The 27,998-nt window shown below is 38.3% G+C and overlaps 1 protein-coding gene and 1 long non-coding RNA gene across 6 annotated transcripts in view; one reads left to right on the top strand and one right to left on the bottom strand.

Annotated features, from left to right (window-relative positions):
* The window catches only part of LOC311422702, an 80,099-nt gene that overhangs the window by 14,604 nt on the left and 37,497 nt on the right, over nucleotides 1-27,998 (bottom strand). The gene's annotated exons all lie outside the window — the stretch shown is intronic.
* Nucleotides 3-27,809, top strand: SLC5A7 (solute carrier family 5 member 7). Of its 5 annotated transcripts, none has more exons than XM_084495499.1 (9): nucleotides 3-134; nucleotides 1,051-1,273; nucleotides 6,516-6,629; nucleotides 9,762-9,917; nucleotides 13,878-14,026; nucleotides 18,820-18,963; nucleotides 20,920-21,073; nucleotides 22,201-22,418; nucleotides 23,164-27,809. In XM_084495499.1, exons 2-9 carry the CDS (start codon nucleotides 1,096-1,098, stop codon nucleotides 23,785-23,787), a joined length of 1,737 nt encoding a protein of 578 aa, XP_084351625.1. In that variant the 5' UTR covers nucleotides 3-134; nucleotides 1,051-1,095; the 3' UTR covers nucleotides 23,788-27,809. The 5 variants fall into 5 exon arrangements, with proteins under 5 accessions (XP_084351625.1, XP_084351626.1, XP_084351627.1 ...); XM_084495500.1 differs by lacking the exon at nucleotides 3-134 and adding an exon at nucleotides 142-259; XM_084495501.1 differs by lacking the exon at nucleotides 3-134 and adding an exon at nucleotides 432-893.

Below are 27,998 nucleotides of genomic sequence, written 5' to 3'. Positions count from 1 at the left end.
CTTTACTCCTTCGCCCCCCCGCGGCAAAACCCGGGCCGGGGGCACAGCCACCCGAGCCTCACCCCCTCCGCCACCTCGCGGGGATGGGCGGCTGTGCCCGAGGGGCTGCGGGGCAGCGCGGAGCCAGAGCTCAGGTGGGACGGGCGGCGGGGGGGCTCCGCTCCCCGACGGCGCGGTGGGAAGGGGCGGACGGGCGGGGGGTGCGCGGCCGAGCAGGGCGATGCGGAGCCCCGCGGAGCCCCGCGGAGCCCCCCGGCAGGTAGGGCTGGCTCCGCACGGAGCCGTCGGGGTGCGGGAGGGTTTCGGAGGCGCCGCGGGGTGGCAGCGGGAGAGGAGCGGAGAGGGGAAGGGGGCTCCGGGAGAGGGCTCTCCGGGGAGAGGGGAGCCCCGGGGTTCGCCCCCGCCGCGGTTCGCCCTCCTCGCCTTTTTCTGCTGTTCGACAGCTTGCACGCTTTCCACTTGAAAGTGCGAGCGCGAATTGATTAATACTTTTTCCCCGCTGGAAAATCACCAAAGAGAAAGCGGAGATTTTTAAATGTGGGAGATGTCAGGAGGAGGAAAAGACTCGGCATCCCAACACATAGACTCCAAAGACGTCTTTTGCTGTTGTGTTTATTACTTCTCTACAGTTCTTATATCACTCGAAACAGCTCAGTGGCTTGTCTTCTAACTGGAGGCTTCCGTAACAGCCCTCATGGCCACGATCTTCTATCCTATTCCATGTACCATTTATTGACTGAAGAGTTCCCTGGCACTGGGAACTTGGTGACTAAAAGAATTCTGAGTTCTCTAACTGATTTCTAAGACCAGCATAGCTTTTAGCAACATCATTCATTTTCCATCGTAATCACTGGTTACAATTGTTGGTTGTTGCTCCACAGGCGTTTTAATTGGTACGTAAACTTAATTTCAATTACATCTGAAAGACTCATTTCATAAATTCACCAGAACAGCCTCTTTAATAACCAACTGAGTTTTCTTTGTGTATTGATTCTAAAAAGCATCTTAGCAGATTTGTTAAATGCAGATGTATTATTGCATTTTCTCCAGAGGTCTTAATGAAATAGCGATCAAGGAAACAGTCAGGACTTCAACATGCCTTTCCATGTGGAAGGGCTGGTGGCCATAGTTGTATTTTACCTGGCTATCCTGGCAGTTGGGATATGGGCTGCTTGGAAAACCAAGAACACCGGCAGCGAAGGAGATCGCAGCGAAGCTATTATAGTCGGTGGAAGAGATATTGGCTTGCTAGTTGGCGGATTTACAATGACTGGTATGTAAAAATTATTTTTCTCTTTTTTTTTTTTTTTTCCAACCAGTGTGTAGTTTGTCAGTTTTCCATCTGAATGAAAGAGAACTATAATTTGTATGTTAAATAATACAAAATGGAGAAAATATCTATACTTTCTTTTCCAATTGCTGCTGATATTGTTTAGTGAACAGCCAAGTAATATCTAGATAAAAACAACAAATTGTTTAAAATAGTACAGGAAGAACATGTTATATTTCATATTCATTGTTTTTATATTCATCTGTAGAACAAATATGTTTGTGACAGAAATATAGGAGTTCTATAGATTAATAAGAAATCCAGTTTTAAAATCATTGTTATTGTTGTTGAAGCCATCCAAATTCATGAGTTATTTTTGCTTAATCTGAGTAAGGCAAAGTTTATATGGAAAAAGGTTGGAGGGAGGGGGTGTCAGCATCAATTTAGAATAAGATTCTAAAAGGAAATTGGCATAAATCTAAATTCATATGTCCACTGACTTACAAGCAAACTTACTTTGTGGATTCTTTTGGATTTTCTTTTTTTTTAACAGTTTGACAAAATAAGACATTGCTGTGAATAGTAGTATCAGTAGGAAAAGCCTCGGTGAAGAATGAGTTCACTAATTTTGTAAGCAGTGCAGTCTGACTCCCAGAGCCAATTGAACCAGATAAAGTATGTGGGTAAACAAGTGTTTCACAATGTGATCCAAAATCTCAAGTTTTGCAGCTAACAGGTGGTATCAGAACAAAACTACATTATAAGAAGAATGAATTGGCCCACCCTTTCTATTTAAGCAATTTAATTTTATTTAAGCATGCTTCATTGTTTTGATATTCTAAATTCTATTCTGGCAAAGCCCTTTCAATCCTCAAATTCAATTTATTAGGTTATGGGAGTTTTCATTCTGCCCTGTAGTGGTTTCACATTTACTTAATAAGGAAGAGTTGCATAAAAACTTGAATCAAACTTCTGTGTTCTTTAATCGGGAGTAATCCCCTTCTTCTCTTAGAGTCATTTTCCTCATTGAAAGATTAAATATTTGGATAAAGAGTAAAGGATGTTTGTAAAAGTTGTTAACGTTTGAAGCCAGGCAGTTGTTCTACTGTTATCACTTCGTTATAATGCCCTGGAGTACATCTGATGCTTCAGTAGTCATATATCCATCAGCTACTGAGGCATCAGATATGACAAGGTTCTACTTACAGCAGAAACTGGTTTGACTGTTTTCTGCCACATTAAATGTTTTCAAGAGCACCAAAACCAGAATATTTTGTAGAGATATTGCTTGCCACAAAACCGTAATCATTAAATTGGGGGAGTAGAGATGAAACAAGACATTCCCCACACAGGTGGCTGTAACTAAGAGCCTTGCCAGTGGAAGAAAACACAAATTCTGGTCTCCTTAATCCAACCTTACAGGAATAGTTTTAGTAACAGCTGAAGCAGAGATGAGACTTGATATTAGTCTTGCTGTATAAGAGGCAACTTTTATAACTACCACAATTCACACACACACATGCTCATTCTATTTCATGCAACCTCCTGAAATGATGTAGTATATCATCTCTGCAGTAGAATATCAGAGTATCCTAAAGTCCTTGCTCAGGTAAAACACTCTGGTTTAAACATCAGGGTTTACACACTTTCTCACCTCCATCTTCCATAAATATGGCAATTAAAGCTTGAGATGCCAACTAAATTCCACTTTCACTTTTGGGGAACCACAGCTTGCACGTAGAGCCAGGTGTGGACACAAGCCTATGGAATCAGAGGCTAGTTAAAGTTTTGTCTCAGTGAGAGTGATTGGGATATATAGTTTGTAAAGCTATAACAAAATCACTGTGATATTTTACAGCTTTAGTTGTCTAAGAATTAAAAAGCAATGCCTACCTATAAAAGAAAAACTAGATTATTTTTTAAAGAGAAGAAGGATAGAAAGGATATTATTTATACATGTGTGAAACACTTCAGATTACGATTAATTCCGTCTTTCTTTCTTGAGACAAACTCTACCATGTTCTATACTTAGAAGGGAGGATGACAGGACTTAGTCTATACATTTAAAACATTCAGAGCATAAGGAACACGACTTCATAAGATGGACTAGAGACTCTTGAGTATTTAGTTTGTTTTCTAAATGGCATTTAAAAGCCTTAAAGCAAGTGTACTCCCTATGAATAATGGCTATGGACATACATGGATTCAGACTATGATCCTGAAGAAACAGCTATACCAGCTACCCACTAAGATGCTTAAACATGGAGGTTGCTTGGCACTCGACTGAAAGTGGAGTGTATCTGCAGCTATCAAAACAGGAGGGAAAATCTTGAATTCTGGATGGATCACAACAGCTCATATTAAAATGATCTAACATAGTTTTGCAATAGGCATGATTTTAATTTGTGTATCATTTTTACATGAGGATAATTTTACATAAATATAATTAAAACGTTGGATTAAATATTAGCATTCTTTAATTTATATGGGTGAATTTCTTTAACGGTGCCTGTGACAAATCTGAGTCTATCCTGATTTTGGTGATTGAGATTAAACCCCAAAGGAAATATTTGAAATGACATAATTAAAATCCTTACAAGTGCCACTAAAAATGTCATAATCTATTAATGTAATTATCATTTTACTTGGATGGAGCTTTGTATTCTTCCACAAGAATAAAAGAAATAATATTAATATTATCAATATTTTGGGGCTTTTTAATCACTAGATCAGGAATTTCATCTTATAGAACTTGACAATTGATTCAATAATTTGAACGGTTAGACAAGCAATCATTTACAAAGAAGTACCACAAAATCTGACCTGCTAATATATATCAATATATTTAAAGAACTCTGAGATTCTTTTCTTTGTTACCCAAATGAACTAAGTGCAGAATTACACTGCATATCCTTAGTATTTGCCTGATTGTTTTTGAGGGTGTTTATTTTAAATGGTATTTGCTGTGGTTTGGGGTCCTTCAGATGTCAGGCAGAGAGGATTAAAATGGATTACCACATGCGTGTTTCTATAGATTATTAAATTTTATATTCCTTTTGTCTGATTTAGAAAAATAAAAAATAAATGAAAAAAAAAAAAAATTCACCAAAATGTGGCTTAGCAAACTGAGGATCAGAACATTAATACCTTGGGATGAAATCCCTTCCTATCATATCCCATTATTTTCTTTCTAATATATTTACTGATAAAAATATACCCTTTAACCCCCTGACAAAAAGCTGTGTAACACCTTTGTAAAGCTCTGGGGTCCTTGGCAAGTGTTCCAGAGGAGTAAAGTGCACACAAAAATTGATCAGCAGCTAATTTTTAAACTCCCAATCAATAAATGAAGTCAATCAATTAGAAAATGAGACCTAAATCCTCCGTGCCAGCCTACCTACCTACCCGTCCATAGGGTGGCATTCCTGTCCCCAGGCATGGAAGGGCAATGACTCCTGCAAAATCCTACAGAACTGAAGTGTCTTCGTCCCCTCCAGGCCAAAGCTAGGGAGCTGGGTACAGCATTCCAAGATCTCCTTGGAGAGCACACACCCTTTCAGTGGTTTGCACCAGGCAAATCAATGCTGGATGCTGAAGACTTCTTGCACCACAGCTGCAGATCTGCTAAACATTTTTCCTTGGCTATGGAATATCTTTTCCTATCTGGAAGTGGGTATCATTCATGCAGTATTCATGCTCATACTTTTTCCAGGGAGGGAGACAAATACAAATATTTTTCTAATTATTTATTCAGTAAGTTGCTACAGCGTGCAGGTGCTTAAAACATATTCTCAAAGTATATTCTGCTTGAGACTCAATAGGCAACACACATCCCAGGTGTATATTGACTTCAGTAACCCATATTCCCACCTACTTCAGTAGATTCGCATTCTTAAGAGGCACAAAATCCCAAATGTCTCGTGATTTTCTATATAGATTCTGTACCCCTGTATCTTCCTGTCAAGGATCAGTGGTCACCCATCTTCTCCATGTGATTTCACATGGGCATCACTCACTTGTCTCTGTAATGTGCAGCAGGTCTCAATACTGAAACATCTACCAATGCATGGGGTCACTCCTTTTGTTACAGATTTTCTCTGCATACACATTTTTTGTACAAGTCCATTACAGTATTTCCAACAACAGTTCTGTCTATTCCTGTTTCAAAATGCAGGAGGGGAGACAATTGCAACGCTGCAGCTTCCAGAGGTCTTTGATTCTAAAGCCATGGTGCAGTTTAGCATCAAGTAGTAATAGAGAGGTACAACAGTTAAGTGGAAAAGAATGGTCAGCTAGATTGCCATTAAAGCTCTTTAGAAATTCTAATTAATTCTTCATCATTTGTGTTCAACTCCATTTCTTTATCTGAGACACAGAATTCTGAAAATTACTTCACTACAGAATTAATTATGAATGATTTTTGCAAGTACAATCATGATAAATTTCTGTGTTTGAGAATTTCTTACAGACCAGAAATTCAGCCAGAATTTTGTAGATCCAAAATTCTCAAATGTAGAAACTTGTCTTGAAGGCAGAGGATCAATTCATTAAGGGTCTGAAGTCAGTATTCTAAAATAATGTTGTTTCTTAGATAAATGTTCACAAATACTACAGATCGTACAATTCACTTCTGGAATATATCTTCAGGGAACACAAAAATAAATGAGAAAACTTTCAGAACTTAAATAGCAGTACAAAACCATCATAGCTCTATATAAGGATTTCTCTACTCAGGGAAATCAGAATTTAATAAATATGCTTCATGTAGCCACAACTTAAAATTTAGTAAGATTTTAAAGGCACTTTTTTCATAAAATCCCTATTAAAAGATGGATGAATTAAACTCTTGTCTAGTTTAAATGCTCTGAGTTTTCTCAGCTGGAATGACTTTGTCATTTTTTTTGTTTATTGTTTTTCCTCTGCTCTCCCTCCTTCATTTGGACTAACACAAAGAAAATGGTAATGATTAATGAGTTGATATGCTTCATTCATTGTAAAAAAAGTAGTGAGGGACTCGGGCCTCACATTTTCACTGACTGTGCAGAGTCCATCTGGTTTCTCTTTCATATGTTTTAAGTTATAAAATTTTGGATTAGGACTACATTCTATATAATGTTGTCGTGTCTGGGACTTGTACAGTACACACAATAAAAAATCGCAGTATTATAAGTGATGATGATTTCATTCTACAACATGGGAGGTTTTCCTTCTTTGTGGGCATTAAATATTTTTTCTTCTTTTTCAGCCACATGGGTTGGAGGAGGTTACATCAACGGGACAGCAGAAGCTGTATATGTCCCAGGCTATGGTCTAGCTTGGGCTCAGGCACCTATTGGTTATTCCCTTAGTCTGGTTTTAGGTAAGCAAGCAACTGAAGCTAACAGCCTCTGATTTTAAACAGTTCTGATGACAAGACCATCATTTGAAATGACACCACTAGGGTCTGATATAAGGACACTGAGGTAAACTAGATCCCTTTTGCTGATAGGCTTAGGCTATTAAAAGGACAAGTGGGAAATCACTTTGAGTAGTTCGATATCTCCAGTACCCTGAATGTCTCATCAAGACCTAGATGGTTATGACCACCATAGTGATCTATGGGGTTCAAAATAAGAAAGGGATTTTGTTTGTTTGTTTAGGCGTGTGCTAGTTATATGTGCTTGGTTTTATATATTCATGTTTTCTTTAAGAGCCTATATAATCTGGAAAATAATATCAGATTACTGATTTTCAGACTATCAGATAATATTGTAAATCTTGGACTTCAAGAGTGGCAAATATACTTGCATATTACAGAACTACTTACGTCTTTAAATCTTCAATGAGAGTATAAATAACTTACTTAATTTTAGGCAGGTAGCCTGGAGCACAACCAGCTTGTTGCATTAAAATTTGTTAAATGTCCTTTTAATTGTAGTAAAAAACTCCAAATCATGTGCCAAAATGTAAATACTGAATCCTGTTGTGTGTGCGGTTAGTGTATAAGATACAGGCAACATTGTAATTTTAATGCTGTGTTCTGTAACTCCCCAGATTTAGTCTCAGACCTTCTTTACTTTTCTTAATATCAATAAAAAATCTCTAATCATGTCTCAACTGCATGGAGCAGCTCACAACAGAAATGTTGCCTTGTAAGCCATGATGAATGCTCCACAAAGCTGTCAAGTGTATCCTCTGTTTGTGAACAGATCATGTCCCTAAGGGAAGTGCTGGTGCAACTGCTTAGAAAGAATATGTTTGCCAAAATGATCCTTTGCTTTTCATCTTTTATTAATATTACTGGTATATTAGACTTTTAACAATACTTAGCCTCTCAGTCTATTTCAAGCCTTTTCTCATGGTCCTCCCAGCTAGTCTGTCCCTATGTTCCTTCTAGTTGTTTTTCCAGCTCTTCTTGCCCCTATCATTTCTTCCTGTACAACTCATTTTCCCCTTGGAAGTGCTTTCCTATGGCCTGTCTTGGTTCTCCTCTCTTCCCAGGCAGAAACCTTCCACATGATGCATGTTCCTCCCTGGTGTATGCAGGCCAGCTCTAGTTCCAACAGTAGTTCCCATCCCTGGCAGCAGCGTTATTTCCTGTAAGGCAAACAATAATGGTAGATGTCTGCTTGAAGATCAGTTGATGTCACTTTGAGGTCATGAGGGTCATGATCGATCTGTGTCATTAAGTGATCATTAAGATCATAGCCGTGAGCATTTTCCAGGCTCATAACCTCTGTAGAATTGGCAAAATTAATAATAGGGGGTGAGTTAGACGCTCCCTTTTTGCATTTCCAGCATTTCCAGCTGTTTTTGTTGTTGTTTTTTTAATGAAATCCATATTTTTTTCCCTGAACTGATAAGTGTAGGCCACTGCAGAGAAAAAAAATAAATGTCTGCATCATGTGACCACACATCCCTTTGCAGAGCACAGCAAAGAAAGCATATCTGTAGGTATGATCTGTACGTGAAAATTTAGGGGCAGGAGGAAGAGTTGTTTACACTTTAAAAAATTATAAATACAAGAATAGAACCATAGAAGAAATATTATTGTTTCAGACTGAAGGATTTAAGATTAAATCAATCTTCCTGGTAATTCAATGCTCTGCTGTATACTTTTTTTTTCTAATTTTTCAACCAATTCAATTCTAAAGGTTAACATATCTCCTATTACCTTTGACAGATGTTTGAATGGCCTAATAGATTATATTACCAGTGATTTTTTTTCCTGTTTTAGCTGTATTTTGTAGTGATGATATAACAAGTAGAATAGGAATGGGATTCATGAACAATGCAACAATAGTAGAGAAAACAAACAAACAAACAAAAAAAAAAAAAAAAAAAAAAAAAAACTGGAGGTTTTCTGCCTGCAAATTACCTGTCTAAAAAGAGTGTAACACAAGGGGTATAAATATATTGTGATTGGTAAGCAAGTACCTTCAGTTCAGGGAACTTAATGAAATGAAGAAATATCAATGGTATAAGGTATGACAGAGAAATTCAGAAAATCTTCTGGACAATACAATGGATCACATATATTGTGATGAAGAACCTAACTAAAGGTCTCCAAATACTGGACAGTTGATCTTATTAGGATCTCCCTCATCTTATAGTTTTTTAAATGTAGTTTATATATTGTATTTCAGCAGTTTTACTGTGAGAGAAGTCTACTTAGCTGTAGACGTGCAAGTATTAGCAAGACAGATTAATGGCTGTTTCAGCTTTTCAGAGATGTATCCTTTTTTTTTCTTTTTTTTTTTTTTAACTCCCAACCAGAAGGAATTTGTAGGTTGTATATTAGAAATGTGTTAGAAATATGCGGACTTTATACATTTATGTACATATACAGCGCATATGCAAGCCAGGCAGAGAAGAACTGTGATATATCAACATTTCTGAACATGCACAGAAATAAGTGAATGATGAATGTTCAGGGAGCCTGACACCTGCAGAGCCCAGAAGGCGTTTGACCTACCCTCCAGGTGGAGTAGGGTTGATTTAAGCATACATTATAAATCTGAATTGTTCTGGAAGAATCATACTTGCTGTGTGCATACTATACCATGTGTGAACTCATATTTCTGATCCAGGAATCCCGGACAGTTTTATTTTTAGAGTAGCCTCTTGTAAAGAAATCAGACCCATAGTCATGCTGGGTTCAGCTCTAAGTATGAACAGAATTAGGTAGAAAAAAAACATTTCCTTAGGCTGATACAAAATTACACAAAACCCTGACAGCATCCATAGTGGCAGATGGAGTAAACTGAACCAGGCAAATTAAAACACTAATTGTTCATTATCACACTATAGACATGAATAGTGTGAGTTTGTTTATGTAACTCTGTAGATAGATGTAAAGTTAGAGTTCCCAGCAGATATTTTAATTGTACCTATTTCTTAAATACATATATGTGTGTATATATATATTTGTACCTTTAATTCAAATTCTATGTTTTACCCTTTAATAGCAACACATTTCTTCACTGCAGCCTTCTGCTACTTTTTGTTGTAGGAGGTCTGTTTTTTGCAAAACCCATGCGATCCAAAGGCTATGTGACAATGCTAGACCCTTTTCAACAGATTTATGGAAAAAGGATGGGAGGTCTCCTGTTTATTCCAGCTTTAATGGGAGAAATGTTCTGGGCTGCTGCCATCTTCTCAGCCTTAGGTAAGGAATTAGCATTATAAAAAATAACTTGTAATGGTTGTAAATGATTAAGAAAATCAGAAATATATAAAAAGCCTGATTTCAAATGCTAACTATCCTAACTAAATGATGAAGAGTGTGGAAGTTGTCTTGGTCCTATGGTAACCAGTAGTCAAAACTAATAATGGCACTCCATTGATTGTTTTGGTAATGGAAAGACATGCAAGATATCTATTCATTTTCAGGTATCCTTAAGTGGTCCCTTCTCAAAGCAGCATGGAAAGATTTAGACACAAATTTCCCTTAACAGTGAGGGTGACATGAGTCATTGCAAGTATACCTTTTATGTCAAAGCTGATTGAGCTTCTCTTTTATACCATTGAGACCACAAGAGAAAGCTAAAATTTCCCTGAAAAATGTGGAACACCATTGACAATGCATCTAAACAAAATAATCTTTTACATTAAAAAAAAAAAAAAAAAAAAAAAAAAAAGACAACTTTCCATAGCACAAATAATAGAAGTAAATCAAGATGCAGGTAAATAAATTTAAATATTATTCTATCTGCTGACATGGCTTTCTACTAGACAAAATGAAGAAAATATTTATGATTCAAGAAAGGATACAGAGAATTAGTGGAACTATGACTCAATAGAAAATCATGTAACTTCTCATCCAGTCCTGAAAAATAAATCAGTTTCCAGGGTTTTTAATTATGTTTCAGGTTTGAATTTAGCAATCCCTTCAAGAAGTGAGAAAGCCCTTGAGCTGAAGCACCAGCAGTTGACTTTTACCAGCTAATCATACTCATAGTGCACATGCATGTGGCAATGCTTTCTAGCACAAGCTATTTTAAACAGAAAATAAAATTTGAAGGTACTCTCCAACTGTGCTCTGATGAACTGCAAAGCAATGGGGAGCTTGTTTACCACAATTTCATCACAAAACCCTTAAAGGACTAAGAACAAACTACATGCTGAGGTGATAGGAGTTGAATAGCTTGAAGAACTCTCTGAGTATTTGGAATATACTTTCTTTTTTGATTGAGGACAAGCTAATCTGTGATATTTCAAAGCAAGTGATGTGAATGCCTTTCTAGTTGCTTTATATTAACGGCTGACAGCTAAAGACTATCAGTGACAATAAAGGTCTTTGAAAATTTTAACTATCTGAATAGATGTATTTATATTATATCTCCTGATTTGCACATCTGTCCTCACTGATGAATGTTTAATCCCAGTACTCTTCACTTGTTGATTCTCATGATTCCTTGCTTGGCAGGGTTATAGAAGGGAAAGACAGGACTTTCAGTTTGTGAAAGAAGTTCAAGTCTGTAATTCTATGACACATGAATCTTGAAGACTCAATGTAGAACAAAAAGCCTGTTGGCTCTCTGCAACTCTCATATACCATACATCATGCTGTGTTGTACTGCCAGAACTTTTCCACCTATGTGGTCAAGAATATTCACCTGCAGTATCTGCAAGAACTTAAAGTTATTGCTAAGCACTTAATATAAAGTACCCTAATTAGAAAGAGAGGGAATTTTAAACATAGTGTTAAAAGACTTCAATCACTTGAAATAGCTAATACATCTAAGGCAAGTGTATAAACACCTTGATAGCAGCTAGAAGGACACTGCTGGAGGACACAAAATATTCAGGAGATTTCTGGAATACACTGACAATTCCCTGGCAAAAATAACCAGGGAACCGATGAATGGCATTGCTCTGCTGAACCTGATATTTGCAAACAAGGAAGAAATAGTTAGGGATGTGAAGGCTGCAGGTAGCCTTACCTGCAGTATTCAGGAGATGGTGGAGTTCAGGGTCCTGAAAGGAAGGAACAAAGCAAAAAGCAGGATCACAGCAACAGATTTCAGGAAAGTAGATTTTGGTATCTTCAGGGTTCTTCTTGGAGAAATCCCATGGGAGATGACACCTGGGAGAACAGGGGTTCAGGAGAACCAGTTGATATTCATGGATCACCTCCTCCATGCACAGTCTACCCTGATGATCAGGAAAACACGCAAAGGTGTCAGGAGACCTGCATGGATGAAAAAGGAGCTTCTGGCTAGAATCAGACATAAAAAGGAAGTATTCAAATGCAGAAGCAAGGAGAGGTTACCTGGAAGGAATACTGAAATGTTACCTGAGCATGTTGGGTTTAGAAACACCAAAGTCCATACACATTTGAATCTGACAATAGAGGGCAATAAGAATGGTTCCTAAATGTACATAAACTAGGTAACATGTAGGCCTGCTGTTGAATGGGACAGGAGACCTGAGGTCAAAGGATATGGGAAGGCTGAGGTACTTAGTGCCTCTTGCCTCGTTCTTTGCTGTTCAGACCAACCTTCAGGAATATCCAGACCCTGAAAACCCTAGGAAAGTTCAGGGCTAGGAAGACTTGCTGGAAAAGGATCAGGTTAGGAAACATTTAAATAGACTGAACAGACACAAGTTTGTGGGACTTCACAAGATGCATTGCTGAGTGAGCTGGTTGATGGCATTGCCAGGACACAATCAGTAATATTCTAAAGATTGTGGTGATCAGGAATGTTCTTGAAGACTGGAAGAAATACAAATAAAAAATGCCACTCCCACCGCCAAGAAGGTCAAGATGGAGGGCACAGAGAACCAAAGGCTGGTCAGCCTCATCTTGATCCCTGAGAAGGTGATGAAGCAAACAAACTTGGAAAATGCTTCCAAACAAATGAGGGGTAACAGGAGGATTGGGAGGAGTCAGCATGGATTTATGAAGGGGAAAAATGCCTAACTTGATTCCTTCCATGATGAGCTGACTGGCCTGATCCAAAAAGGGAGAGCAGTGCATCTTGAAGATTCCAGCAAGACCTTTTGACACTGTCTCCCATAATATAGATAAACTGATGAAGTACATAGTAAGGAAGTGGACAGTGAGGAGGACTGGAAAGTAGCTGAGCTGCCAGTCTCAGAGGTCTGTGACTTCTGAGAATCCAGCTGAGATGGCCACTCACCCAGTGGAGTTCCTCAAGTCTTAATACTGAGTCCTGTGCTCTGTCATAATTGCATTAATGATCTGGATGATTGGCCCTAGTGCATCCTCAGTTAGTTTGAAGAAAATAAAACTCTGAGGAGTTGCTGACAGATCAGAGGGTCATACTGCCATGTAGAGGGACCTCAACAGACTGCAGAAATGGCCAAGAAGCTCATGAAGGTTAGCAAAGGGAAACGCCAAGTCTTGGAGAAGAACAACCTGATGCCCCAGTACAGGCTGGGCACTGACCAGCTGGAAAGCAACTTTTAAGAGAAGGACCGGAAAGTCCTAGAGGGCAATGAAGTTGATTCTACAAGCTGTTTTGTGGAGACTGACTGGCAAGCTCAACATTGTGGTCTGTTTTCTACAACTGAAATCTTATTTGATGGTGCTTGCAGAAAAGCTTGTTTTCTAGGTCAACAATGGTTGTTGTATTCTCCAGTTTGCAAAGAAACACAACTTTCTCCCATGTAAATAATTCAAAGACACTTTAGAAAAGTCAATGAATGATTCTTCCCTGGTCAAAAGGGGACAGCTCAGAGCACAAGTGAGGTACAAAACAGTATCTTTACTGCATTTATACACTTGTTCCTATGCAACTGTAACTCATCCAGGGAGGCTTCCAGTGTCTATATGTGGTTTTTCCACATGCAGAAGATTGTAGTCTTTGCAGAGCTTGAGCAGTTCTGTAAGGAAAAGCTGTTGGGATCCTTCTCCATTTGGTAAGAACCTGCAAAGTGATAGATCTTAAATTTAGACCAACAGGAGTCTTCCTTTTCTCACTCCTATCAAAGGTGCAGAGGGATGTTCAGAAGATAGAGGGGGTTATGTCTTCATGCTTTTGCAGTGTCAGAATGGATAGCAGACCAGTACCTGTATACACAACCTGACAGAGGTGAACCTTCTCATCATTCTGTGACATACACTAACACAGTGTTTTGTTGTTTTTTTTTTTCCCCACAGGTGCCACCATAAGTGTGATCATTGACATTAATATCAATATATCAGTCATTGTTTCTGCCCTGATTGCAACTATGTACACTCTTGTGGGTGGGCTTTATTCTGTGGCCTACACCGATGTTGTTCAGCTATTCTGCATCTTCCTGGGGCTGGTAAGTTTGGCTTTTTTTCCCCTTTGTTGAAGATTTTTCCTTGAGAATTATGACAAATACTGAGACCTGTTGCCCAGCAGAGATTTTGGAACTGTGTCTTCACTGACAGTGCAGAGAAAGAATATCTCCACTCACAGAGCAATGACTTTTGAATCTGTATTTACACCAAAGTACAGCCCATACTCTGACAATACTGCTGGCAAGAGGTAATTTTCCTGCTGAGCATCTAACTCAGAGTAGTAATGGTTCTGATTCCTTCCCTATCTGCCTATAAGACCATATCACAGGCACTGGAAGGAGACATCAGATGCAGAGAACAGTCAGTAAAACAGTCCAGAAACACTGGAATTGGACCCGTGCAGCTGATACTCTCCTACTTCTCTTTCCTGTTGCTGTCGCCTACTCACACAACTTAGTTAATCTCCAGTTTTAAATCATCTACTGGGTTTTTCTCTCATTTCTCTCCACTGACCTTGGAGACCACGGTCTGGGGAGTCTCACCAGAGGACCTTGCTGTTCAAATATGATGGTATGATTTGTCCATCAGTTATCAATGATATGTTTGTGGGCAGCCTTTTCCTGTTTTACTACTGTTCTTTGACTCTACTCTGAAAAATAGCAATGCAACCAGGGGTCAGATCATAAGGCTGCAATCAAAGAAGCTGCTGTCTTTGCTTGCCAGTGCCAGTAATAGATTGTCACAGTGGTGCAGAGAACTGTGACAGGCTGAAATAAAAGGGTGGCTCAAGGTGAATTTTGCCTTGGGGGACCCAGGGTTGTTTCTCTGCTTTCACTGGAGTTCCTGGGCAGCCCTAGGGAAATTGCTTCAGCCACTGCTTGCACAGGTGGCCACTAGCCAACCCTGTGTGAGTCCTCACTCTGTGGTGTCTTATCATGAGGCCTGTGGCCTTATTTGCAGAAGTGCTAAGCACTCCCAGTTGTAACTGATTGCATGGGAATGGTGCTAAATACTCTGAAAAAACAAATCCAAGTTCCAGCTGGCCACCTCTGATGAGAAGTTATTCCAGAGCTTCTTCTCTCACACTTCTTTTCTTCACCTGTACAGTGGGGAGAATACTGACTCCTTCCCTAATGTGCATGTTAATATCTGCAAACCATTCAGGTTCCACAGATGGTGTACATTACATAAATTCCCAAACTAAAGTAAATCACTCATGCACTACTAAAGACCCTCATCCTGTGGGAATAACATGAGATCCTGTAATTAAAGGCAGCATGAACCTTACAGGGAAGGGAAGACAAACAAAGGCTGTGTAGCGGTCTTCTATATGGTTGGTTCTGTAGCTTTAATAGTGCTCTTTTAATCCAGGTTGGGCACTATATGTAATTTCCCATTTAAAATATGAAATAATAACGTCATATAGAAGAAATCACATGCATTACCGTAGGAGTCATGAGAAGCTGGAAGCTTCAGATACCACCTAAATGGTCATGCTTTTGGTTTTATAATGGTTTTATATGAGATGGGACACTTTCACAGCAAGTGTCACAGTAGATGTTACAGGCTCAATGTCCCAGGTTCCCCTACAGACTCTGGAGCAGTTTGTATTCCCACTGGCATAGAGCTTTACTGCTTATTCCTCTACTGTCTGTTCCTTAACAGAGAGGCGATGCTTGTTATTAATCACTTCTGTTAGCTACGCTGTCTCCTCATTTCAGGCACAGCCTCTTCCTTATGCCGCTGTAAACACTGGCCCATCCCAGGCACCCCATGTACTTCCCTGGTTTTCTCCATACAACCCCATGTAGTTTCTCTCCTTCCCTTCTCACTCTCCTGTACCCACAACTGCAATTCTCTGCTCCAGTCTGTGTCTTTACCTTGTCTAGTCAGTCATTCCCTGATTCTGTGCTGTACCCACATTATTTACTGCCTCTTCATCTCACCTATATTATTAATTCTCCATTCTAAACTCCTAGCTGTCATGTAGAAGTCCATTTTTTTCTGTGTTTTCAGTCCCACAAGTTCCAAGTCCTTAGCTACCTTTTACTTCTACCCCTGAGCTCCTAGTCACAACATAAAGTCCCAATTTCTACTTCACTTCCACAAGCTGTTGTTTTATTTCTGCTCAAAATCACAAAAAAGTGATTTTCCTACTCTCATTAGAAAGAGCTCAAAGAATAAATTGGGCAAGAGAAGAGAATTTAGGATTATGTCTGTGTTAGCAAGCTAAAGAGTGCCTAGGTAAAAATACAAGATCATCTATTTAATTGTTGACAGTTCTGGTATTGTTTTGACCCATGCCAACTAGTGCTTTCCCAGGCAATTCCCAGGAGCAGTTCAGGGCTGTCTTTTTCAGCAGGGAAAGGAAACCTAGATGTACAGATGTGAGCTGTGACATGACAGTGAACTGCAGGGCCAGATAAAGTGTCTTGACTTGTTATATATTCTAATATAGAAGTAGTCCTTGAGATCACCAAGAACTATGTTGCTGTCAGGATCCAGAATGGATTACAAAAGCTCATAATGTGTTTGCAATACAGTCCCTATTAAATCCTGGGCTGTGACATGGAGGCTGCATATGGACCTTCAGAAATTTACCTCATGAAAATCTCATCTGAGTATGAGTAAACTACTGAGAAGATCATCACTTTGACATGTATGAGACTTAAGATTCAAAAAGAACAATAAATCCATTTGACACCCTTGTTTGCTGTAAATTTCTCAAAAAAAAAAAAAGCATCCTTTCATCATTTTGGCAATGTATTTTTCCTCCAAATGTCTTGGTTGAAACATTTTGGTGATATTTCCCAGAAAAGCCTAAGCAGACATTGAGAAAGGATGGATTTTGGATTTTCCATCCAAGTGCTTTAACTGGCAAAGTTTAAATGTAACTGAGAAACTGTACTTGATAAACATCCCAATTAATAGGCAGAGCTGCAAAACATAGCAATAATTCATGCCTTCATCACAAGTGGTTGCAATTAGTGAGCAACAAAGAAGAGGAGGATGTTTGATTTCCCATCTCCTTGCACCTCCATACACTTAAATCTAATCATTAGGACTGTGGTAATCTGCTTGTATTTGGATATCTTTGAAGGCTTAAGGATGCTGTGCTTGCAATGGTCTGTTCCAGAGAGCATAAAGACTGGTTTTCATTTCAGTTAAGAACTACCATGTTCTTAACATAAGTTACTGAGATACCACTGAAAAATGAGTTGGAAAAGGTTGAGTTGCACAAAAAGTCTGTTGGTGAAGGAAACCCATCTTCTGGCAGAAACTGTTTCCGGGAAGAGTTTCACAACTGATTTTTTAGCCCAGATCAAAAACAGAGAAACTGAAAATAGTGAATAGCCCAGATTGAAATTGTTCTTGAGGTACAAAAGTGCTGTAACGCATCTTGTACTGAATATTATATGTTATATGTGTATGTGTGTGTGTTTTATATGTGTGTGTGTGTATTTATACCAACTGATATCATCTACCTGGACTTCTGTAAGGATTTTGATACAGTCTCATATGACATCCCAATCGCCAAACTTGATTTGAAGGGTGGATAAGGAATTGGCTTGAAGGCCACACCCAGAGAGTGGTAGTGAATGGTTCTATGTACAAGTGGAGGCCAGTGATAAGTGGTGTCCCTCAGGGATCTGTCTTGAGACCCTTGCTGTTTAATATCTTTATCAATGACATAGACAATGAGATCAAGTGCACCCTCAGCAAGTTTGCAGATGACACCAAGCTGAGATGTACAGTTATAGCAAAGAAGGAAGAGATGTTATCCAAAGGGACCTGGACAAGCTATAAAAATGGGGTCCATGTGAACTTAATGAGGTTCAACAAGTCCAAGTGGAAGGTACTGCACCTGGGTCAGAGCAATCCTGGACATGAGTACAGACAGAGAGAAGAACTCATTATGACCAGCTCTGCAGAGAAGCGTTTGGGAGTTCTGATGGACAAAAAGCTCGACACACAGTGCAAGCTTGCAACCCAGAATGTCAACTGCATCAACAGAAGAGTGGCCAGCATGTCAAGGGAGGTCATTGTCCCCCTCCACTCTGCCACTTGGAGTGTTATATCCAGGTCTGGGGCTCCCAGCATAAAAAGGATGTTGATCTATTAGAGAGGGTCCAGAGGAGGACCATGAAGATGATCAGAAGGCTGGAGGATCTCTCTTATGAAGAAAGGCTGGGAGAGCTGGGGATGTTCAGCCTGAAGAAGAGAAGGCTTTGAAGAGACCTCATTGCAGCTTTTCAGTACTTAATGGGGGCTTGTAAAAAAGATAGAGAGACACTTTTTGCTCAGACAGATAATGACAAGATGAGGGAGAATGGTTTTAAACTTAAAGAGGAAAGATTTAGATTAGGTGTTAGGAGGAAATTCTTCACTCAGTGGGTGGTGAGGCACTGGAACAGGCTGCCCAGAGAAGTTGTGGATGCCCCATTCCTGAAGGAAATCCTGATGCTTTTGCATGCTTTTATATGTAGATATTGCTCTATAGTGTGGTCCAGGAAAGGGTGTGAAGACTATATGCGGAGTTTAGGGAAAACGTAATGAAAATATATAAATGTGTCTTTCCTGCTGGTGGTATGATTTACACTGATTAATCCTCTACTTACACTCATACTGTTCAGGACAGAGGTAAGCCATCTCTTACCAAACTCTCCAGATTTTGGAGATTTTCCTCTGGCACATAGTCTGACTGTTCTGCAAGTCAACTTGTAATTTGATTAGCAGCATGCAAGAAGAAGAGAAACAAACCAAATTTAATATAATTTCATGGGTTTATCATGCCTACATTACAATTGAACAAAGTGTTTCTCTTTGGTTACAGTGGATCAGTGTACCCTTTGCGATGTCCCATCCTGCAGTAACAGACATTGGGTTCACAGCTGTGCACCAGGTGCACCAAGCACCTTGGCTCGGATCTATCAACTCACTTGACATTTACACATGGCTGGACAATTTTCTTTTACTGGTAAGTGATGGCTTGTGTGAAGGAATGAACCATCTAAGTGCTCACACTGTGTTACTGTTACAGCTGAAAAAAAAAAAAAGAAAAAAAAAAAAAGTTTATCTGTGTTTCCAGAAACCTGAAAACTCTTAGCCTCTTGACTCCTGCTAAATATTTCTGCACATTTGAATGAGTTCAGTGAAATATCAGTACAATATTGTAGCATGGCTGTCAAAGTCAGCAGTGCCAGGAATGCAATTTAAATATCATCAGGCTGCAAGACTTGATTTATACTAAAATTAATTAAAAGTGTGTGGCTAATACTTAACTGATGTCATTCTTGGCAAAAGAATTTATACATTGCAGAAGGCAATAAATACATTACACAAATGATTAAATATTCCTTAAGGTGTAGGCGATGTAGAAGAAGGTTTGCAGAGATGGATGGATGAATTCATACACACACATGCCAGAATGAACTGAGGGTTTTCATTATTTAACACCCATATATTACACATGGGATTGGTGGTTATTAAGTGCTTTCCATTAGAAAACATTTTCCATTCTCAGTGTCCCTGAGCAACTCTACAGCACGTTATCATACTCTAGTTTGCAATTTATTTGTTTGTGTTTTTTTAATCAATCTCAGCCAAAAATCTTCAGCGTTTTCTAACAATAGAGTTAGTAAAATGCATCGTTTTATTCAGTTTAGGTTTTTTTAAACATTCTCAGAGAGCAGGTGTATGACATTAGCACAAGTAGCTGAATTCTGTGTTGAAAGTTTGAAGGTTTCATCTCTGCTGATGAACAAAGGAAAGCTCTGATGTTGCAAAATTGTGACACATTTCCTTTTCATCTTGTTTGTTTTATTAGAGCTCAGGAAATTTACACATACTTTGAAAGCTTTGTTAGGGGAATGTTATTAATACCACAAAGGAAAGCACTCAAAAATAGTATGTCAAAATCTGAGTTGCCTGTGAGACATTCATTTGATCGCTGTGTGTGCATGAAGCATATATGAAACACCTGGATACACACTATTAGATCCAAATGCCTCCTGCCTCATTCAGTGTTTAGAACTGGACTGTTCATGTTTAGTGAGCAATTTGCTTTATTTTCTTTCCATACTGTTTAGTCATAGGCACTTATTTACTTATAATAATAATTATTATTATTTACTTATAATAATAAGTGTCCACTTATTTAGTGGACACTATTCAAATGTTGTTCTGAAGACAGAATTTTAGCACTCGCTTTTCAGCCTTTGATAAGACTCCTTTATATCATATTTTGCAGGCATAACTTTTCCTTTATATCATATTTTGCAGGTATAACTTTAAGTCTAAATAGGATCTTCATTTATATATACCCAAAACAAGAGAAGAGTTACCACCATAAAATAAAATACTCTTTTACTGCTTTGCCCATAATTTATAGTGGTATCATATTTGATCAAGACAGTGGAAAAATTATTTTCAGATTCTCAGGCTGAATGTACACATATCTTGTTGCCTTGTTTAGATGGTCACGTATTCATAGTGGAAGATAAAATTTTGCTTTCAAATCCTATCAGCAACTAATCTAATTTTGAGGAGAGAAGGGTGCTGGAAGCCAAGTTCTCCAAATATGAGATATACCAATACTATTTTATAATTTTTTGTAAGGCTTCATCAAATATTTTTGCAGCTCACAGTACCTTGAAATTGCAGAACTACACAAATGTGAAGTCTTGTTGCTAATTGTACAAAGGAAAACTTGCCTAAAAGAGTGGGATTTTAGTAGTCTTACAAAGGTTTAACATTACTTGCAAGAATGCAAGTTACAGCTCTTACTAACTGACATGTATTCAATAAATAAATGAAAGAGCAGCATCACAGCTTTCAGTATTCAAGAGATGTTTTGCTTTGCTCTCTATGTGATGATAGCAAAGAAATCCAGTGTCAGCCCTCAATAACAGGATGTTGTTCATTGTTTTTGCAGACATTAGGAGGAATCCCATGGCAAGCATATTTCCAGCGGGTTCTTTCTTCATCATCTGCCACATATGCTCAAGTTTTGTCATTTCTGGCTGCTTTTGGCTGTCTTGTGATGGCTCTTCCTGCAGTACTCATTGGTGCAATTGGAGCATCCACAGGTAAAGAATTAAAAATGTGTAGTATAATAAATGTGTGAAAACCCCATTACATTTTTAAGTTTTTCCCATTAAGGAAAAAAAATTTCATGGTTGGAGATAAGGACAGGGAGGTCACTCAACAGTTACCATCATGGGCAGAACAGACTCAGGACAGGGAGTTTAATATAATTTGTTGCCCATCACTAGCAGACTAGCAGTGAGAAACTAAAAGCAAACTAAAAATACCTTCCCCCCATCCATCCTCATCCATCCTCTTCTACATCTTCCCCCAAGAAGTGCTACAGTAGGGGCTCTCCATGGGCTGCAGTCTCCTCCTGGCCACATCCGCCTGCTCCACCGGGAGCTCCTCCATGGGCTGCAGCGTGGAGATCTGCTCCATGTGGGACCCATGGGCTGCAGGGGGACAGCCTGCTCCACCAGGGGCCTCTCCACAGGCTGCAGGGGAACTGCTGCTGCCTGCCTGGAGCACCTCCAGCCCTCCTGCTGCACTGACCTTGGGATCTGCAGGGCTTCTTCTCTCACATTTTCTTGAGATTCTAGTATTTTTATTTCATCATAACAGTAATAAGTGTAAAGTGACTGTGGTTTTATTCTAGTTGTTTTAGGGAAGTCGTTTATCAGGAATTTATTGTCTTGATCAAAGCACCCTTGTCACTTTTGTTGACTTAGTGAGAGTTGTCCCTATTGCAGTGACCATGTAGCTCAGCTGTTAGAAATGCTCTATTAAAATGTTTAATACCAGGCTTTGAGCTTTGAGCCAGTAATAATTCAAGAGAGTAGGTAAACACATCACAAATGAACTTGGATCTCAGGTTGGTTTTACTGAGGAAAATGGTGTTTACGAGTCATGTAGATTTAATATTACACATTCTAGAGCATTACCACAGGATGTGGTCAAACTTAGCTTAGCGGTAAGGAAAAATGCTGAGCAGAAGAATTAAATCTGTCTAACAGAAATCAGTGAGACTGTGCCTCTCTCAAATGCTTAGGTCCAGCCCTAGCAAATTCAGTCACTGAATACGAATGAAAATGTGGCAGTATGAATATTTTACTGTATATGAAGTCAAGCTGTACTGTAGCTGGTGACTACTAGCATTTCTCACAACACACTGTTCTCCATGTTGCAGCCTGGAATCAGACTGAGTATGGTGTCCCTGACCCCATGACTAAAAAAGAAGCGGATATGATTTTACCTATTGTGCTCCAGTACCTTTGTCCAGTCTATATCTCATTCTTTGGCCTTGGTGCAGTATCTGCTGCTGTCATGTCATCAGCTGACTCTTCGATATTATCAGCAAGTTCTATGTTTGCTCGGAACATTTACCAGCTCTCATTTCGGCAAAACGTGAGATTACATTTCCATTTTTTAATTTTAGGGAAAAATTTGGGTGAGACCTTTACTAGGTGAAGCACAGGGTGTCATTTCTTAATGAAACACCTCCTCCACATTCCTGCCTATGACTAGAAAAAGTATAACATTTTTTTCCTAACAGTATATTGAGTGCACTGAAAGTCACGAAATATTTATGGTTGTAACTGATGACACAGTTGAAAAAGATCAGGGTAGGCAGCTTTCAAGTGTTTTCATGGCATTGGAGTTTATTCTACACAGCTCTTAATTAGTATTGTAACCATAAGTTTTACCTTACTTAATGAAATGAATCTTTCTGAATTACTGATTTCTTAGGAAATCCTTTGACACAGAGGAAAGGCACAAAATGGGCTAGAGAGTCAGAGGTTTTCTTAGGAAATGGAGAAGAATATATTCTTACATGGAGTTGTTTGGTTTTTTGGTTTGTTTGTTTTTTTTTTCTTGTTGATCCATATTGTGGTTATTTTTAAAAGTTATTCTACAGCTCACTTGTTAATTTTTCTTTGACACAATATCAAATTTGCCAAATTTTTCCAAACACACAAGGATTAATAACTTGACGACCACACCCCCTTTTTTTTGTTGTTGTTGTTGTTGTTTTTTTCTGTGCTTAAGACATAGAGAGAGAAATGGAAATAAATGAAAGCATATGTATATTACCATAAAAAAAAAAAAAAAAAAAAAAAAAAAAACACCTAACACTGCAATTTCTTTCCAGGCCTCAGACAGGGAAATCGTGTGGGTCATGAGAATCACTGTTTTTCTGTTTGGAGCATCAGCAACAGCGATGGCACTGCTGGCTTCGTCTGTTTACGGCCTGTGGTACCTCAGCTCTGACCTTGTTTATATCATCATATTCCCTCAGCTCCTCTGTGTGCTATTTATTAAAGGAACCAACACCTACGGTGCCATTGCAGGATATTTATTTGGCCTTGTTCTCAGAATAACTGGAGGAGAACCGTACCTTTACCTTCAGCCCTTGATCTACTATCCTGGCTGCTATCCAGATGAAAACAATATCTATATCCAGCGATTCCCATTTAAAACACTTGCAATGCTTACCTCCTTCTTTACCAACATTATAGTCTCCTACATAGCCAAATACTTATTTGAGAGTGGGACTTTACCACCAAAGCTGGACTTCCTTGATGCTGTGGTTGCGAGGTACAGCAGAGAACACATGGACAAAGCAACTCTTGTAAAAAGTGACAATATTGTATTAAACGAACTTGCACCTGTAAATCCACGACACAGTCTGACTTTGACTTCAACATTCACAAACAAGGAAGCCTTTAATTATGTTGATTCAAGTCCAGAGCTGTCCAACACTGAAGATAATTAAAAAGTCCTATACCCACAGACAAAGCAATGCAAAGCAGGGTATTCTACAAAGAATAGTCAGAGGCATTTTATCAGAAGAAAAACAAAACTTTAGAATAAAATACCACTGCACAATTCTTTAAGTTGGTTCTATGAGCCATGGGAGGAACTCTTATCTGGTGTTATCTGACATGTTGGATAAGATCATAGCCTGTTTACTGAAAGATACACTCAGATCCCTTTGTTTCCACACAGAACTATACACTATGTAATTAAAAAAAATATATTTACAATTGAAAATATAAGTAGCAGAAAAGTGCAACAGTTATTTAGCTAAGACATCATATGAAGAAATTATAATACAGTCACTTTGAAATACTATCAGTCAACATTTTATTGGAATTGTATGAAAAGATATTGTCACAGCTATAAGTGATTTATTACTAAAGAGCTAGTTGCCTGAGTAGACAGATAAATAAATTCCCTGGGTTTTTGGTCTGGTATTCTTTTCCTCATAAAATGTTTCAAAGAATACAAATATAATATTTTATTATTTGTATAAGACAGCAAAATGTGCAAATATTAATAAATTCCTTATGGGAGTGCTAAACATTATATATTCATTTAAAAAAAAAAATCAAATTAAATCACAAGTTTAAAGTGATGTTATACCTAATGCAAGATGACCTTAATCAAAGTATGTAATTATAGGTGTTCTTTTTCCTGTGTTTAGTGGCTGTCACCAATGGAGGATAACAACCATTTTAAAGCAATAATTGGAGTTGAAACTCAACTTGTGAAAAATGGCAGAATTTTTATAAACTGAATAGAACTTTGCGATGTTGTAGAAAGAAGCCTTATCTTGATTTATCGTCAAAATGAACACTAAGCAAATCAGTCTGACACCGAGCAACCACAACAATGGAGCAAATATTGAAAAGTAAAGAGAATAAGGAGGTTGCTTGAAAAAAAAATAAGATTAAAGGGCTTTCCATGGGGAAAATGCCCATTCTTCACTTACTAAAAAAGAAAACATATATATATTCTCAAATACAACAAAAAGTGTTTTGGGTTTGACTTGCTGGGATTACTCTGAAAAGAGGAAATTTTCCATGGAAAATCACCTTTTCTCCAAAAAAAATGATTTCCTATGGGAAAAGAAGCTTGGTGGAGAGCTTTCCATATCTATAAGTGTCCGCCTCTAGAAGCAGCAGCAGCTTGGAGGTGATCTGAAAGGAAAGCTGAACCCACAAGCACAGCAAAACACACAGCATTGTCTTTATAGACTGGACTTCTTTATAACAGCTATCCTCCTGGGCCAGCTTGGTGCCTCCGTGGAGCACTAGCAGTGGTCAGGCACAGGTGAGACTTCGCTCATAAATTGTAAAGCTGGCTAGGAACATCAAAGTAGGGAGATTAAGCCTCTTCTGACTTTGGTCTGGCCAGCAGGGAACGTGCAATTTTGTTTCCGTTTGCCCACAGCTGAGATGATTGTGTCTGTCCTCATTGGTACCGTGCCTTTCACAATGGGAGATCTCATAGCTAGTACAATTAAGAGTTATGTTCCAGTAATTCTTCTTAATATCTACGCATGATACTAAACATTCAAGTGAAATCCAGATATCCTCCTCTTGCTAGACACTGGTGAAAATTTCTTAACATCTACAGCAGGAGGAAATATGCTGGAGGATAGAAAGTGTAAGAATAGGTTTTGCTGCTAAAGGAAGAAGCCATCAACTTGTATATTCAGTGTTGACATAAACTTTCTCAAGGTCGAATCCTTAGATATGTTTTTGCTCCTTTTGTGGAGTTTTAATGGCATATATATATTTTATATGTAGATAAAATTAATTTTAGAGATATTATTTTTTCCTGCACACACTGCATTAGGAATAATACTACATTTGAGTTCTGGGTATGCATTTTGAACATCAGTATTACTGTGTTAACAAGTTTAGGGTGTGCTCTGGGTGAAGGAAAACAAAATCAAGATCTAAACGAAACCCTAGAAGAGTCAAAATAGCAAACAAAAGATGAGTTCCTGTGGGGTGAGTGAACAAGATACTGATGAACTTCAGGGTGCTGCAGATCTCACAAACCAGACACGAGCCCAGACTGTTCATTGCTTATTGAACAATGGAAAAGAGAAACAGAAAGGAATCTAATGGAAGAATGGGAGGGAAGAACAGAGCCACTGCTGAATTATTATCCATTTCTGTCCCAAATCCACTAGCCTGAATCCCTTTTTAAGAGGAAATATCAAGTGAGTTTTACCTGTTTCCATAGCTAATGCTTTACGTTGAGGTTTCAAATTAAGTTAGGGGATCCTGATTTACAGCTACCTATAAATTTTCCTGAATTTTTTATCTTACTTTTCTTTTGTCTAGGAATTGGTAAAATTTCACTATGAGAAGCTGCATGTTGGTCAGCAGCATTTCTGTATTATGTATTTCAAAATTCTCAAGAGTGGGAGGAGAGGGAAATGGGCAAGGGGATTCAGCTGGACTCTTTTAAGGTATTTTAATTCTCTTGTATTCCCTCATAGCTATAAAAACATAAAGGCTTTTGAAATATTTACTATGAAATGTCAAATGAAAAATTAAAATGTGTTGGTCCAAAAATTTCAACCCAGATGCTTTCAACATAATCAGAATAATTTATGCTGCTTATCTATTGAATATTCTTGTGAGATCACTGTGATTTTACAAAGATTTCCTGTTTAGATGGAACTACACTTTCTGGGAGAAAATGGTTCCAACAAGGTTTTCCAGTCCTCTCTAAGGAAACTGAAAGGTTATTGCACTGTTACAAGCCATGGAAGATTTATCATGCAAAAGGTAGAAGCAACACAGAAGTCTATTCATAGTTTGACCTCAGCTCTACTTTCTACATGACAAGTCTCCGTGGGTGTCTTTGCATGAGTCCAACAATGGCTGCAGTGGCTGCACTGGTGGGTTGCACTGTGGACTGGATGATTTCACAATCCAAACTAAAACAACCCATGCAAAGTCTGTTTACAAGTTTTCTTGCCTTAGTTCAGCTATCCTACTATTAGATTTATACAAAGCTGATCATATAACCAAAGGCCATATCTATGACAGCTGCAGGAAAAAAAAAAAAAAAAAAAAAAAAAAAGGAAAAAAAAAAAAAAGAGAGAGAGAGAGAGAGAGAGAACAGAAAACAACCAAGTTGTTTCTACAAGCAAAATGCCAATAGAATGCGATTCTTCAAGTAGACTTTATTTTGATGTGAATCATTATATGTTCCTTCTCCACTTTTGCTATTTGTAGACAGTAGTAGTGTGTGCAGTAAATTGGATCTACTTAGTGAAGTAAACAGCTTGTTTTCAGACACAGAGGTTATTGTTTCTGAGCCTAAGATTTCTAGATAAAATACTCATATCAAGATCATACATTTCACTTTGGGATTCTTAACATCTGTGAATAACAATTATTTGACAGTTTTTTTTACCTCTTTTGCATGAAATGTGTTCATAAAATCAAAGTTAATACGTAGCTGAGATGTCAAAAAAAAGTTATAATTTCATCTATATTTGTCCATATGGGATAGTATATGTATTATAAATAAAACATGCTTTTGTGAACCTGAACTGAATGTAAACATTAAGTGATCAAATAAAGTAAAAGTCAGACTTAGTCTTTTATTTTCTTATAGTGCAATAATTTAGGATTTCAAATATGTCTCGTAGGAAAAAAAAAATGTTACTAATTTTTCCTTCTGCCCTTCAAGCATATTTGATCAAGTACCATGTGCAGTTAAACAGTGAGTTATTGTAAGTCTGCTATTAATCAGGGCAGTATTTGTGGCTGTTGTTAAAAATAAAAAAGTATATTTTTTTCTGTGTCAGAGACGTTATATAAAGACTATAACTAACAAAACAGATAAGAAGCATAATATAGATATATATGTTTTAACATCATTTGTATTGTATTCAATAGTGCCCATGAAATTCAGGAAAATAATGTCTAGTTTGGGGTCTGTTTTGTCCATCTATTAAAAATAAAGGCATTTATTTTATTATCACTCAGTGTCACCAGAGGTTTTATGTCATGGGTGCAGCCCAGTAGAAGTGAGATGAACTTGGCCAAGAGGAATCTGGCCCTGGCCTGGGGGTTCAGTGGGGCTGCAGTTGAGCCTCCCTACAGCCCTGCTCATCTCCTCCTCACTGTCACAACCACGAAGAGCAGAGACCCCTGAGCCCCATGAAATACA

This window comes from Aythya ferina (genome assembly GCF_964211825.1).
Source record: "Aythya ferina genome assembly, chromosome: 1".
NCBI classification, from domain to species: Eukaryota; Metazoa; Chordata; class Aves; order Anseriformes; family Anatidae; genus Aythya; species Aythya ferina.
This window is presented reverse-complemented; position numbering and strand designations above follow the sequence as displayed.